The following is a 16955-nucleotide window of genomic DNA, read 5'->3' as shown; positions in this document are numbered from 1 at the left end:
AAGAGGGATTTGTCCAATTAAATAGGCGACGTGAGGGTAAAGGCTTGGGGACTCCCAGATCCGGACTTATATTCAAAATAGGTCCTGACATTTCAAATACAGAGGCCCAAACAGCCTCCCACAGGCCCATTAAATTGTGATGGTCTGTAGCATCTTGCAGTAGCTCCTCTGGCATTTACTAGATTCCACAAATTGCCAGTTTGGTCTTGTGAACTCCTCCAGAGTAGAGTGTATACATAGAGCTTGGGCCTGGGAGCAAAATTTGTTTCAAAGGAGGATAAATAGTGTTTGAAGAAATGAGGAAAGTACTAGTGATTAAGCAATTGCCTGTGTTATGTGGTAATGGGAGCCTTTCTATTGTTTGTAGCCTTGAGTATTGTGATTGGTATGATCTTGAATATGTAAAATGTATGCATTGCCATGGGAGGGGTCAGAAGCATCAGGAACAACTGTGTCCTTAGAAATATAGTTACAGTCACCTGCTTGGTTATCTACATTGTGAAATATGTGTATTTTGTCTTGAAACCTTATCACATCACAAAAATGTTTAATTGCATTTTGACTTTGCATTCTGTCCCAGTATGTTCACATGTAATAGGTCATGGCGGGTCCAGCTGGAGGCCCATGGGATGGATATGACCTTCCAAATTATTTTTGTGGCCCCCAATCTGCTTAGAAGCTCCATAGACTTCATTGTATGACATTATCATTTTAATTTAATCCGGCCCTCAAACATGTTATATTACAAATAATCAGTCCTCTACTTGTAGTAAATTAGACAGCACTATAGTATATAATAGGAACGTTTACAGTTTGCAGCATTCTGCCTCAGGCTTTTAATTATATTTTTTGCCTAGGCCAGAAGCCGCTAGATATTAGTGTACAATGCAGTTCCTAGGTATGTTAGATGCTTCATTCAGTTGCATCCGCCCTGGCCCCACATAGGGATGGGGTGCCAGACAGTATCCTGCCTGCTGCCCCCGTGGTGGCTCTGTTACTACCCCAGCAGACATTACTATTCACAGAATCTTCTTGATCAAACTGCATCTTAATAAAAAAAAAGTTCTAAAGGCTAAACCGAAAATGCTCACTTTACTCAACTTAGTACAGTTTTATGTTTTTGAAAATTCAGAACCAAGCTGTTAAATAGGTGAGTAGTAACTTATTATTGTGTCTTGCTTACGTTGGTCCTGCCTATAATTTTGGCATTTGTCTGTACTTATATAATATTTTTTCTCCTGCAGGTGTGGGTGGAATAGAGTCTGAAGCAGCAATGCTAGGAGTTCCTATTACCCTGACCTTGCCAGAGGTGGTTGGCTGTGAACTAACTGGCACTATTAACCCTATTGCCACATCTATAGATGTTGTTTTAAGCATCACAAAGGTGAGATGAAGTCATCAGAATTTCATAACTATGCTTGCATATCTAATAGTAATTAAGTGTCACACATTTCTTCAGGATTTTCAGAATGTACTAAGTAAATTACTATTTTGTGTTTCTGTCCCAAAGCATCTGAAACAAGCTGGTGTTGCAGGCACATTTGTGGAGTTCTTTGGGAATGGGGTTTCTCAGTTGTCTGTTGCGGACCGCACTACTATAGCCAACATGTGCCCAGAGTATGGTGCAACAGTGGCATTCTTCCCCGTGGACAGTGTAACCCTGCAGCACTTAAAGCAGACAGGTAAAACTTCTTTAATATGATTTTTCTTGTTATAAAATGTTAACATCAATTCTTCAGGTCCCCACCCACTTTTTATAGAGGCAAAAAAAAAAAATCAAACCTGAAAAGTCATCGTTTAAGTCGTGTGCATTTGCTTGTAAATGGGCACAGCTCTTGGAATTGCCACTCTTTGTTTCTTCATATTGTTTTTTCCAAACAGTCAAGGTTGTTACATGTGTGAATTTTGGTATGCTCATATATCCTATAGGTTTCATCCCATAGTCATATTTTGAAGTCCCGCTATTGAGATTCTGAACTTTTAGACTGGTGCAATAAGTTCAGTATGTAAAATATGGCATTTTTAATAATAATAATTTTTAGGGTTTAGTTATTCTTTAAGCAAATAATTCTAATTTTAAAAAATCATTTCCATTACTTATAATAATAATAATAATAATAATACTGACAGTACATTGTACTTGATTCTAACTAAGCTTCAATCCATATTATTGGCAAAAAAATCTTTTGGGTTTATTTAATGTTTAAATGATTTTTAGCAGAAGGTTTGCTGATCCAAATTGGAGAAAGATCCCTTGCTGGAAAACCTAAGGTCCCGAATATTCTGAATAGCAGATCTTATACCTGTGTACAATACAATTAACTTTTTTGGTAACATCGGAGAACAAAGAAAAACTGCTGGCAGTAGATGGGACCTTGTTTGCATTCTAGAAAAGTTTTTGTTCAATATTCTGTATTTGTAGGAGTTGATCTGCAGTGTGTCAAGACATTTGAGAACTATCTGAAAGCTGTTAAATTACTGCGGCAGGAGAATGTGCAGCAACCTCTATATTCCAAGGTATTTGTCATATTCAATAATCAAGTTAACTTGTAGGCACCACTATTACGTAAAAAACTACAAAAAAATACTCCTGCATCTATATAAAAAATTACATTTAGAACATATTAAGTGCTGGGTAAGAATGCAACGTGTTAGGCTTTTTGTGGGGACTAATGTATTTTAATATGGTCTAATAAATATATTTTTTTTATATAAATGCATGAGTATGCTTTGTATTTTTTTTAAATTATGTCTTTTGGTCACTAGAGGGTGTTCATGCACTGATCCATTATAGTAAATGGCTCTGGTGTCAGATTTTAGGTACCAGTATTCTGTAACAAAAGGAATTTGCTAAGGGGGATAGAAACAAAGCTTACATTTTTTGTTGTATTTAAAGTAACCAATAAGTGAACTTTCTGAAATATGTACATATGTATTTCTTTAAAATACATATTTAGTAGTTAATTATTCATGAAAAGCTATGTATATAATTGACAAGAACTTGGTACAAACCATATTTCATTGTTCTTTTGGCTCCTCAAGGTCCTTCAAATTAACCTGAATTCCATTGTCCCTTACGTGAGTGGTCCTAAGAGGCCCCAAGACAGGATATCTGTGATGGATATGAAGAAAGATTTTGAGACCTGTCTGAAGGAAAAGGTAAGCCAAATAGCCTTGATGCTTACTGGTAGAGCAAAGGATAGTTGTTGTGACTAACGCCCCTCTAAAGCATCATTACATGAATGTATCTAAATCTGCTTAAAATTTCTGAGTTCTGAAAATGAAACACTGAGTTTAGTTTTTGTCAAAATGGAAAAAACTGCTTGAAATTTTCTATGATCGGTGGTTTTACTGTTAATTTAGAGAGTGTACAGTTATTTTATATTAACTTAATATTTTACAGATTTTGTTCAGGCTGTTGGTGAGACAAGGCAGGCAGGGGTGTGGTGGGCGGCAGCTTCTAGATACAGTGGCCATGGTTGGACCGGCAGGTGTGGGGGGGGGGCAGCAGCAGCCACTGCATGGTTTCTATTGCACCTGCACAAAATGCAGGCTAATACCTTGACATACATGCAGATTAGAATGCTTTCTTAACAGCATGTTTTGGTAAAAAAACGCATTTATAAGGATACAATTTACAGTTTGGCCTATACAGTAGGAAATACAGTATACAGTAGGAAAAAGAAGCATATATGGGTGTTAATAAAAGAAAAAAAAAATGTATTAGGTCGTAATGAAAAACATTTAATAGGTCGTATGCTGAGAATGCTGACCCTTTTGAACTGTGTTCCAAGGCTGACTCTTTTGGTCTGGAGAAAGGTCCCATGGAGGACAGAAACATAAACCTTGTGTCCAGCTTATGTGTGTTTGTTAATACAACTTGTGGCTCTGTTTCTGGTTTCTTTTTCCCTAGTTCCCCTAGTGCTCAAGGGAAAAAAAACTTGAAAATAAATAAATAGGCCTCTTTTTGATCTTCTCTTTATTTTAACTCATTTGTCTTATTTCTCTCCAATCTAGACTGGTTTAAAAGGATTTCAAATACCAGAAGAGAAGCAAAATATAATGGTCCCAGTGACATATGGAAATTCTGAATACTCTCTGTCACATGGCTGTGTTGTCATTGCTGCAGTTACAAGCTGCACCAACAACTGTAACCCCTCTGTCATGCTGACTGCAGGTATTGTAAGCTAAACTGCTTGATTGTTCAGTACATTGTTATGAATTGAGCAATGGAGTTTAGTATTTAAACAGAAAAATACAGCAGCAGTAGCTGTTGCTTCTTTACATAGTATGCTTAAAGGGCAAAAAAAAATACCATGAATTTTCTGTTTCATGGTATTTTCTTTTCTTACATTGCTAATACCATGAAATGTCACAAACGCCCTCTGCTGTTCAGTATATATATATATATATATATATATATATATATATATATATATATATATATATATATATATATATATATATTTATTTATATATTTGGAATACACTTCCCTTGTGATATAAGTTTCTTTTTTATTATTATACGCGCCAAAGTGACCTCCTATTCCTTGTGACATATTGACCAATGGTGTGTCTTCTAATTTACATAGAAACATTTTGTGCATCCTTTAAAAATTTGTTAAGAAGTGTGTTAACAAATTTTCACTTAAAATTAAATTAAATGAAGTAGTAAAAGATCAGCCGATGTTCTGCGCCTAACAGCAATCGTACGAAAATTTATGTCCGACAAAGCTGGTGACAGTCTCCCACTGAAAATCATCCGATCAGCAATACATGCAGATATATTATCAGCATATTATCTTTTAACCTGTCCGATCTCCGTGGGACGAAAAATGGCAGGACTCTCCACACACTGTCCGAAAATCGTACGAATCCAGGATTCGTATGATCGGATCTTTACCTCTATGGCCAGCTTTAGCCAAGACTCATATAGAGGAATTGTAATAAAAGGTGCTAAGTTCGCCCAGGTCTAGTAAACTCTAAAAAAAAAACTCTAATGTTCTGACTAGTGCTGATGCAATTTGTTACTAGACATGTAGCAAGCTTTGCTTATGCATCCATCACCACACAATTTCTCTTTTAGCAAAAATGTAAAAGATAGTGTTGTTGATCTATATACAGGAATGGAAAGTTTGCAAAACTCTTGAGTTGCAGAAGTAACCTTACGACAGGTTCCTCATAAATGCATATGGCAGACATATAGAGAATATTATGGAGATTAATGGGTATACATAATAATATATTAAAGAAAATATTTGTATAACTTATAGAAAGCTTTTACAGCTGGGGATTAAACTGTAGACTAGATCAGTCTAGCAGTTCATAAAAGTATTAATGTAGATTTATGAGAACATTCAAGAGTTGCATATACATTTTTGTTTGCATGTTCCTTTTAAGGTTTATTAGCCAAAAAGGCAGTTGAGGCTGGACTGACTGTAAAGCCATACATAAAAACTAGCCTTTCTCCTGGGAGTGGAACTGTAACATACTACCTCAGTGCTAGTGGTGTGTTGCCCTATCTAAGCAAGCTGGGGTGAGTATTATTATTTATTAGTGTAAAGTTATACTTATATAAACCATAGAAACTGTACGGTTTTGTGCTGATCTTTTCTAGTATGATCTAGTTGTACTGCTTTGGGCTACAAGAATTAGCAATTATGAAATGAGGTTGTTTTGTTAAAATGTACTTATGGCTATGTTCTGCTTTGATGCATACATGTAAGTAAGAAGTTTCTCAATAACTTCTAATTAATAAACACTGAACACTACAAAAACTTTTATACAGAGAGATTTTTTTTAAAATTCTTTTAAAATTCTTTAATTATTCTTATTTAAACACTGGCATTTTTAAATAACGTTTACTACTGTTATTGGTATTGTGTAAATGTATACTGTATCTGAGTCCATAAGGTACACACCATAAACATCATTTTTATATTGCATCAAAGAAAAGTATTCTCCTGATGAAGGTCCTTATATGTGGGCCGAAATGTTAAGCTATACATGCTGTGCCTATAAAATGTATAATATTTATAATCAAAGGGGCAGCTCTTATGTTGTGTGTTATACCCTTTCGTTTGTTATTGTCCAGGTTTGATATCATTGGTTATGGCTGTGCTAGATGTGTGGGAAATACCAACCCTTTACCAGAGAGTATTGTCACCGCCATTAAAGAGGTACGTTTATTAAAAACAAATTAATTAATTTACAGAATATGAAATAACAGACTGACTCTCTTTTTATAATAATGATTTTTGTATTGGCAGGGAGAGCTTGTGGCATGTGGTGTTTTTTCAGGAAACAAACACTTTGAGGGAAATCGCTGTAGCTGTGTTTGTGCAAACTATCTGGCTTCCCCACCTTTAGTAGTGGCATATGCCTTGGCAGGCACTGTCAACATAGATCTGCAGACTGAACCTTTGGGTAAGTAACTAAAAACTGGGTAAATAAATAGGCTGTGCAAAATAAAAAAAAATTCTAATATAGTTAGTTAGCCAAAAATGTAATGTATAAAGGCTGGAGTGACTGGATGTGTAACATAACACTACTTCCTGCTTTTCATCTCTCTTGGTTTCCACTGATCGGTTAACAGGCAGTAACCAATCAGTGACTTATGGTGGGGCCACATGAGTCATATCTGTTGCTTTTGAATCTGAGCTGCATGCTGAGGATCAATTGCAAACTCAGTGAACAGTTATGTCCCATGTGGCCCCCCTTAAAGTCGCTGACTAACTCAGAGTTAGAGAGCTGCAAGGCAGGAAGTAGTGTCCTGGCTATTATGTTAGACATCCAGTCACTCCAGCCTTTATACGTTACATTTTTGGCTAACTAACTATATTAGAAAAAATTTTTTATTTTGCACAGCCTGTTTACCCAGTTTTTATTTTACACTGAACTGCTCCTTTAAATACTGAAGCAGCAAAAAAAAATTGCTAAGAACAGGACAATTTGTAACATTCTAGAAATTATTATTATAGAAAATAAGATAATTTTAACTAAGAGCTTTACATTCCATCTAGAGGAAACCTTCAAAAATACTTATAAGTGACCTATTAAAAGAGTTTTACCTAATGGCCATTAATAAATAAGTAAATATTGCCCTTTTACATAATTTTCCTTTTTCTACCATTTTATGGTGGTCTTGTGCTTCATCAGAGATCACCTGACCAGAAATAAATCAGCTTTAACTGTAACAGGAAGTAGTGTGGGAGTAAAAGACAGAACTTATTGGATGATATAACCTAGCAAGTATGTTTACCCCTAGCTAGTATGGGAGCTCATGTATGAGCCAAAGGGGTCCTTAGTACTTAAAATGCCAATTTTCTCTTTTGAATTATCCAATAGCACATACTAGAAAAGTGGATTTTTATGAAACTGGTTTATTTAGATGAAGCAGGTTTTACATATAGGCTATTTTATGCAATATATTTTTCCATAGACCCCCAATGTTCAGGGTATAGTTTCCTCTTAAGGCTGATTTCATCCCAAAAAAGTTGTTACTGTTAATCTCTTGTAGGTGAAAATGCACAAGGTAAAAAGATTTTTCTGCAAGATATTTGGCCTAGCCGGGAGGAGGTTTTGGAGGTCGAAGAAACCTTGGTGATTCCATCTATGTTCAGTGAACTGAAACTGAAAATAGAGGTAAAAAAATGTACAACAAATGTTGAAATTCTTATGAAATAAAGCTAATAAACCAAATTGTAGTATAATAGCTATTTGGGCACAACTATACATGCATTTTATTCATAATAAATCACTTTTATTCATAAATTTTATTTATAATAAATCAATATATTGGCCTCTCATTCATATTCATAGGAAATGGTAGTGGTAGCAATGTTTCCTCTAGACCAGTGGTCCCCAACCAGTGGCTCCTGAGCAACATGCTGCTCACCAACCCCTTGGATGTTGTTCCCAGTGACCCAACAGTATGTGCTTATTTTACAATTCCTAACTTGGAGGCAAGTTTTGGTTGCATAAAACTAGGTTTACTGCCAAACAGAGCTTCCTGTAGGCTGCCAATCCACATAGGGCTACCAAATAGCCAATTATAGCCCTTATTTGGCAACCCCAGGAACTTTTTCATGGTTGTGTTGCTCTCCAACTCTTTTTACATTTGAATGCGGCTGCAAGTAAAAAAAAGTTGTGGATCCCTGTGCATTCCCTAAACTGTTCAAAGGTTGAGTCTAGCACATACAACACATTTTTGTGTGCATCGATATAAATTTGTACTTGTAATTTTGTACTGTGACCCAGTCAAAGAATATCATCTTTGTGCAGGCATTAAAAACATTGGGTGAGAAGATAGATGTAGGTTAGTGCTTTTTTAAACACTGTAACTTTTTGGGGCTTGAGAAGTGCATTGTTTGTATAACTTTTTTTATACCACTTATATTACTATAATGCCAAACTAAATCTAGCCTTTTGACGAGATCCTCTGCACTAACCATATCAATATATTAAGGATGTTAAGACATTTTGTGCAATAAGCCACTAGATATGCCCTTCCCTTTAAATAAAACAGGTGTTGTCCATATATTGCTATGTATTCCAGCTGGCCAACTACGTCAGTCATTCCTGGTCTGGCCATTAATAAACAGATTTTAACCTGTTTTATTAAGAATACTACTGCTTCATCATACATTTTCCCCAGGGAATATTTTTACCTGCAACTTACTTTCCAAGGTTAAAACTCCCAAATTGTTGCCCCTTTTTATTGGCCAATAATGTAGGGATGCACCAAATCCACTATTTTGGGATTTGGGTGAATCCTTCAACAAAGATTTGGGCAAAGACCAAACTGAATCAGGATGGAAGGGCAAAGAAATGAATAAGAAGTACTTTTTTTTTTTACTTCCTTGTTTGTTTGTTTGTTTGTTTGATGAAAATTCAGGATTCGGATTCAGTTTGGCCAGGCACTTGGATTCAACCAAATCCAAATCCTGCTTAAAAAGGCAGAATCCCGAATTAATTCTTGGATTTGGTGCATCCCTAGAATGATGGGAGCTACAACATGCAGCTGGCCACTGCTCCTGTGTAAACTATGTTCTAAGATCAAATAAGTGCACAGCACCAAAGACCAGCATAAAGCATGGTTGTACCTTTGAAAGCACATTACAGTCTTTTTTTTTTTTGTTTACATTTGTTTTTAATTTATTTTCCAGAAACAAAATACACGATGGAACTTACTGGATGCCCCTGAAAGCACTTTATTCCCCTGGGATCTCCGGTCCACATATATCAGAAGCCCACCCTTTTTCCATAAATTAGTAAGTATACACTATTGGCTGTTCCCTGCTGTAAGAAGAAATTTGTAGATAGATAAATATGCTAGATGTCCCATGATTACAGAACATCTGAAACAGTATTATGCCAAACATATACCAGTTGTAAATGAGCTCATATACTAAACCCTTTGTGTAATACTTTCTCAACACATTTGTTTATCAGTATTTAACAATCTACAATTACACTGGTCTGTTGTTGCGCTGTAAAAGTACTTGTCAGGTCAACTTGCTTGATGATCTTTATATAGTGATAAATGTACCCCCCACTGTAAAATATAAGGATAATAGAAGTCCCCAAGGAGTTCAATGACAATTGTATTATACTGAATGATGCGTAATTGTATGCAGGTTGTGGAGCTCTAAGTCGCACACATTCTCATAGTTTACAACAGGGGGTACATTATATATTATAAAACACAAGTTTCAATGAGTCATGTAACAGAAATTACAGTACTAAGTATCAATTATGTTTATAATGATATAATTTCCAAGGTTTTCATGGCTCCTTTGTAATATACGGTAATAATAAAAATTTGCAAAGGGTATTAATAGTTTAAATGGATTGCTATCACTCAAACACATAACCATGCACTGTATATATGTCTTGTATAGATTACTGGTTTCTTGTATGCACTATAAGTTTTATGGTAGGTTGGGCATCAACATCATGAATAATAATAGGTGTATAAAAACAGACCCAGACATAATTATCTACTATGCAATGACCAGTAATGGACTGTTGTGGTCAGCTAAGTTGACATGGGCAACAGGTTCCTTGTCTGGCATAGGGCCTTATATTCTTTAGTCCATACTTTTAGCACCTCAACTTACACCTCACTGAACACTGCCATGAGTATTTGGTGTAGCTTTCTAGCAGCACCTTCCTCTAGAATGAACACAACTGCATTTGCATTTCCAACTTTAGGCTTTTGGGGGTTTTTTCTTCAGTTTTGTGCACTTATTAAGTGTTTATATGTCAGGCTTAAACTGTTATAATATTCAAATAAATAGTGTTTGCATACAAACTAATCTGTGCATCTTTTACAGGAGAAAATCCCCCCACCCATTCAGCCCATTGAGAGAGCCTATGTATTACTTTATTTAGGAGATTCAGTGACAACTGACCACATGTCACCTGCAGGAAGTATTCCTCGGACTAGCCCAGCGGCTAAGTACTTAATGCAGAAGAAGTAAGTCTGTGTACAATAACTGCCATCCCCATCTCATTATTTACTTCGCCAACAAGTTTTTCATAGTTCTCATTATTCTGTATGCAGTGTTTATTATAGGGATGCATAAAATACATCATTTTTGGATTTGGTTGCTTTTAGTTGGCCAAAGCCAAAAAAAAGATTGGGGGTAAATTATATTGAAACAGATATCTGTTTATTGAGTTACTCCTATGTTATTTAGTACAGTATTATTCTTATCTGGAGAAGACTGAAGGTTTCCTTTTTTCATGACGTAATATTAAATTTTTCTATATGTCCCAAATATTTGGCAAAAACTCTCTGAAGTGGTTTGTTCACCTGACCGACAGTTACAGTATGTTATCAGTTCTGGAGATTTAGGGACACTCCTAGAACATCCAGCCAGAATGGTAACTTTGCAAACAGTGCAGCCTTATTTAGTGCTGATTTTTAGTATTTACTCCTTACTGTCTGTGGATTTATCTAACACATGATTTGACTATTCACAGACTGATTGAGTAATAAACCTTCATGAAGGATTCACCAGAGTACAAACCCTAATTTGCATGTGTGCGGTAAAGATTTTGCTAATTCCTTGTTCATATGACAAAAAGCCACATGATTTTAAGGGTTCGGATGTAGTTCAGCTAGACAATTAAATTTGTCCAGATGAGTGAACGAAATCAGATACGTATAGACCTGCTGTTTCAACACACACCATCCATCATGTGATAAGCATTCAATTTTAAAATATAAGAAACAGACCAGGAACAGGCAGTACTTTGGTCTGCAAACACCCTTTATTGGTGTATTTTCACTCACGACATGTTTCGGGAGCCAGTCCCTTCACTTGAAAAAGGGACTGGCTCCCGAAACATGTCGTGAGTGAAAATACACCAATAAAGGGTGTTTGCAGACTAAAGTACTGCCTGTTCCTGGTCTGTTTCTTATATTTTCAAATTGAATTAGATTTGTCCCTAACCGAAACTGTTCACCTTTGAGTTAACATTTAGTATGATGTAGTGAGTGATATTCTGACAATTTGCAATTGGTTTTCATTTTTTAATATGTGAGGTTTTTGAGTTGTTTAACTTTTTAACAGTTTTAACAGTCTGGTTGCTAGGGTCCAAGTTACCCTAGCAACCATGCATTGATTTAAATAAGAGACTGGAATATGAATAGAAGAGGGCCCAAATGGAAAGATGAGCAATAAAAAGTAGCAATAACAATAAATGTGTTGTTTTACAGAGCATTTGTTTTTTAGATGGGCCAGTGACCCCCGTTTGAAAGCTGGGAAGCATCAGAAGAAGAAGACAAATAACTAAAAAACTATAAAAAAAAAATAAATAAAATAAAGACCAATTAAAAAGTTGCTTATAATCAACCATTCTTTAACATACTAAAAGTGAACTTAAAGGTGAACCACCCCTTTCAAGGGCACCTATTAGCCTGCACCTCAATCACTCCGATTGGGGGTAACCGTAGTCTTAGTTTTTTTTAGGATCTAGCTAATTTTTAATGCAAGTTTGTAATTCATACAAATCCAGGTGTGGAAGATTCTGTATTTGGCTGAAGCAGAAAAAAAGTGCCTTTAGTGTATCCCTAGCAGCGATACTTATAATCTACTCAGTTTTAATCCATTATACCTCCAAATGCTTTTACCAAAGAGATTTTTGAGGGAACTCGAGTGTCTTGGTTTAAAAAAATTTTTAGGGTAAGGGCACGCGAGGAGATTCGGGGAGATTTTGTCGCCTGGCGACTTAATCGCCTCGTCTTTTGAGCGACTATCTCCCCGAACTGCCTCAGCGTTTTTCCCCATAGGTTGCTATGAAAAGTCGCCTGCGCTAATGCACACGCGCCGATGCGTTTTCTATAGTCGCCCGAAGTTGCCTCACTGAGGCAACTTTGGGCGACTATTGAAAACACATCGCTGAGGTATGCCTTACCCTTAGAAGTTTAGAGTTATTTTAGAAAACTGAAAGAAAATAATACTGAGGAGCAGATTTAGTGTTATAGATTAAAGGGGTCGTTCAACTTCCAAACACTTTTTTTAATTCAGTTGTTTTTGGATTGTTCTCCAGAAATAAAGACTTTTTTTCAGTTACTTTTCATTATTTATTTTTTACTGTTTTTCCAAAATCTAAGTTTAAAGTTGAATGTCCCTGTCTCTGGTGTTTGAGTCTGACAGCTGAGTAATTCAGGTGCAGATTCTAAACTGTCACAATTTTGCAACATTTAGTTGATACATTTCTCAGCAGCATCTCTGGAGTATTAGCAACTGTTGTATTAAAACACCTGCCCTCAATGAAACCCAGAGATTCTGCTCAGCAGGGACAGAGATAAGAAATGTATCAACTAAATGTATCACTTTAGAACCAGTTTACAGGGTCGACGACCCCTCCTCCCAGAGCTGCTTCAGAAGGTGATAAAATTACACTTTACACTTCAATATTAGAAAAACGTCACACATAGAAAATAGAAAGTCATTGCAAAAAGTCGTTATATCTGGTGATCTATCTTAAACCAACTAGTTGTTTGAAGGTGAACCACCCCTTTAATAAATAAAAACCTCTCCCACGTTCTATTAATTTCTATGGGGTTTTTAGAAATGTATTTAGCAAATAGTGAGTTCTAACTTTCACCCACTGATAAATACAATTCTAAAAATCCTACAGGAATGAGAACGTGGGTGAGTTTTTATTAATTAAGCTCTAAACTCGCAATTAGAACAATCTGCCCCTTAGAGTGTACTTTGTGTATAATTAAACGTTTACTATTTTCTCATTTCTTCATTGCAGTCTGGTTCCCCGGGAGTTTAATTCATATGGAGCCCGGAGAGGTAATGATGCTGTGATGACACGAGGGACTTTTGCTAATATGAAGCTATTCAATAAGCTTGTTGGCAAAACTGGACCCAAAACCATCCATTTACCATCAGGACAAACTGTGAGTAATCTGGTTAGCACCTCTCATTGATGTTGCATTGGAACACCATTGTGTATATCCATTTACTTTTCCATTGTGCATTTTTTTCTTTTTTTCTTATGAATAAATAGACAAACTGGAAAAAGCAGCCATTGTGATCCTTATCACCTGCTATCTCCTAACCCTCCTTTTCTAATGTATAGTGTCCTAGAAAAGAGAAACTCATTTAAATTAATAAATGGCAGAGCTGCAAGAGATTCTCTGTGTTATATATATAGCCTGAAATGAGGGCTGGGCATGTCCTTTCATTCTCCTGGAGTAAATGATTATAAGTGACAATTAGAATTCTGCTCCTGATCAAACAGTGCTCGTGGTGATTGCTGGAAGTGGACCTGCACCTTTCCCCAAACTGTGAATCTCTTTTGTGTCTTCATTATCCTCTGTTGGATATAAAAAATGGGGCATTTTGTCTCTCTTGGGAAATCGCCTCTCTTGCAGGAGACAGATATTCTTGGAACTATAGCTAAATGGCTGATAATGCAATGTCTTTATATGTTTGTAACCTTATTAGGAGCAAATGGGGGCCCCTGGCCAAATGTTAAGCTGTTATTGGGCGTATGTGATTCATATGAAAACCACTGGCCTAGAGGTTCATATATGTTTTCCAATGTAGGCTGTGAATTAAACAATGTGTTTAGTATTGTCAGGAAGCAGTACAGTATTACTGTAATATGGTGATCTATAATTGTGACATAATTGACAATCCGAACACACAGAAAATAGATCATTTATAATAAGGAATTAATGCAGAAATCCTGGTAATACCAAAGGGGTCACAACCCTTTACATTCCTACTAAAACTTGGGCCAGGGAATGTGCATTTTTTTTTTAACGCCTTTAAAGAAGGCTGCCACCATTGTTATTTTTAGATGAAATAAAGCTGCAGATGTACCCAAATGGCAATTGAGGGTGCAGTGGTACTTGAGGTGCTTTGTCATCCACTGGAAGTCCCAATCCCCACAGTCCCAGAGTGCCTGAAATGTTCTGGTGCTTTGCACTGGTGGGAGATAAAGCACCCTGTGTGCCAAGGACACCGCAATTGAACAAGGTATATTTAATATAGATGTGCAAGTTTCTTCTAGAGAGAGAAAAGCACAAGAATCAGCACTGGATTAAGTCATGGATGGCAAGACATGATTTTTTTTACTTTTTTAAAAACAGTATTTGCACCATTTCACTTTAAGTAGGAACTACATTAAGGGAGTTATTTATCAAAGGTCGAGTTTGTGAGGTTTTTTTCTACAACTCGAATGTTTGCTTATTTATTAAAAAAACAGAATGTAGAATGCAATCAGGGGAAAAACTTGAATACCTTGAATTTATCTCGTTATGGGCTAAAAATCCTTGAATACTTCTAATTTATTGAGTTTTTGAGCGCAAACCACCGTAAAGGAAACTCTAAAAGTGCCAAATATTTTAGATTCTAAAACATAAATGCTTTCTTTCTAGATGGATGTTTTTGATGCTGCAGAACTTTATCAAAGATCAGAAATTCCCCTCATAATTATAGCTGGGAAAAAGTATGGACTTGGTAATTCTAGAGACTGGGCTGCTAAAGGACCTTTTTTGCTGGTAGGTAATTTTGTCAACTACAAAAATTCTCGTTCTGGCCTGTAGAACTCACAAGTGTAGTTAGAAGACCAGACATGGATGGTTGGTTTTGTTCTTACACTGTTTGTGATCTATTAACAGGGTGTCAGAGTGGTGATAGCTGAAAGCTATGAGAAAATCCATAAAGACCACTTAGTGGGTATGGGTATCGCACCACTTCAATTTCTTAGTGGGGAAAATGCAGAAACCCTGGGCCTTTCCGGGAAAGAGCAGTATTCATTATCGCTTCCGGTCGATCTGACTCCTGGACACAAAGTAGAAATTAAGGTGAGTGTTTAACTCTTGTTCTTATTTCTTCTATGGTTGCTGATAGGGTACATATACTGCATATTATACATTTTCAGTTTTAGAAAGTCCAGATGTGTATCCGCACTCTTGACTTGATTAAGTGCGTGCTTTATCCAAAATGAATAAGTAACGATAAAGAAGATAAGCACTCCAAAGTTTTTTTTATTAGTGATGGTTTATTCCACTGTGCATGCCAACGTTTCAGTGCACGTTTGGACCTTTATCAAGGAAAACATTGGTATGCACAGTGGAGTAAACCATCACTAATAAGAAACTTTGGAGTGTTTATTCTTTATCGTTATATATATATTTTGTAGTTTGCACTTGCCCATTAATAAATATATAGTTTTCTGTAATCAAAAAGATTCCAAATTGCAAAGAGATCTAAAAGGGTGTGAGCGAGTGAATGGGAGGTGTTGGTGAAAAAAAAATCCAAAGACCAGAGATCACTTGAGGTGAAAGGGTTAACCCAGTTTATTACCTATATAATAAACATACACGAGCTATGTGGATCCTGTACTCAAGAGATACAGAAGACAGAACAAAAGATTGACCAGACATTATATACCCTCTGGTAAACCAATCTTCATGGGAAGGGAGGTAAAAGGGAGTAGAAGGGAGTGATACAGTGTGCAATTAACTCGTATGGGAAAAAGAAAGGAGTAGCTCAAGATGAGCTCAGGGACAATACTCCTATGAAGAAGAATATATCAGCAATACAGCATACTGATAAGAACTGACTCAGCAGATGTTATACATAACCTTGGAACAGTTTCTAGAAGGGCCCCATGGGAACTTTGAAACTGTTCACTCCACTAAGGGGGGCCAAGAACCTGCTGGCCAAGTGGCAACTTATATGGATGATTATATTGTAAGATTGATGTTACATTCTGATCTCTACAAGTATATTGCAAAATGGCTTTTTTATATTATATTATATTTGATTGGCTCCAATGCAACTTTCTTTTTTTCTTTCTCTCTCCAGACAAACACTGGGAAGATTTTCCATGTGATTGCAGCCTTTGACAATGAAGCAGAAGTCACTTTGTATAAACATGGAGGAATATTAAGCTATGTGGCACGGAAATATTTATAGTAGAGTTTAGGAATCGGGATGGTAAAGTCAAAATGACATTTCTCCTCCTGCTCTTTTACTTCTTACCTCCAGCAGATATGGGTTACTGAAAAGGAGTAAGTGAAACCTTTTCTGGCTCTTTCTTTTCAAGACTGGTGCTATGGACATGCCTTTTTTTTTTTTAAACTGCCTGAAGGGAAGAAATGATTTCCAACCTGATCACATGTAGTTGCAGAGAAACTTACCAGAGAAGACTGGGAATGCAGTTATGAAGTGGTGCTCAGTTTTTCTCTGTAAAACCTGTAACTGCTATTTCATAAACTTCCAGCAGCAGTTTTCAGAATAAATGGTGACTTTGTATTTAAAACAAAGATAGATTTATCCGAAAACTTTCCATTTGATGAGGTTTTGTTTCATGGATCTGAAGAAAAAAAAAACACATTGCTATGGACATATTATTCACAGCACTATCAGTGTTGCATATGACAAGAATGAAATAAAGCTTATAAAACACAA

General features: G+C 36.2%; 1 protein-coding gene across 1 annotated transcript in view; it reads left to right on the top strand.

The window, feature by feature from the left end:
• The window catches only part of ireb2.L (iron responsive element binding protein 2 L homeolog), a 35775-nt gene extending 18820 nt beyond the window's left edge, over positions 1-16955 (top strand). The window contains 15 exon segments of the mRNA NM_001091159.1: positions 1245-1384; positions 1511-1682; positions 2423-2517; positions 3043-3159; positions 4018-4177; positions 5401-5536; positions 6095-6179; positions 6270-6426; positions 7520-7644; positions 9168-9272; positions 10338-10480; positions 13279-13426; positions 14915-15037; positions 15158-15343; positions 16350-16955. Of these exon segments, the coding sequence (NP_001084628.1) occupies positions 1245-1384; positions 1511-1682; positions 2423-2517; positions 3043-3159; positions 4018-4177; positions 5401-5536; positions 6095-6179; positions 6270-6426; positions 7520-7644; positions 9168-9272; positions 10338-10480; positions 13279-13426; positions 14915-15037; positions 15158-15343; positions 16350-16460 (2003 nt within the window). The 3' untranslated portion in view covers positions 16461-16955.

This window comes from Xenopus laevis, chromosome 3L (assembly GCF_017654675.1).
Source record: "Xenopus laevis strain J_2021 chromosome 3L, Xenopus_laevis_v10.1, whole genome shotgun sequence".
Lineage (NCBI taxonomy): Eukaryota > Metazoa > Chordata > Amphibia > Anura > Pipidae > Xenopus > Xenopus laevis.
Note: the sequence above shows the minus strand (reverse complement) of the source record. Positions and strands in the feature narration are given on the sequence as shown.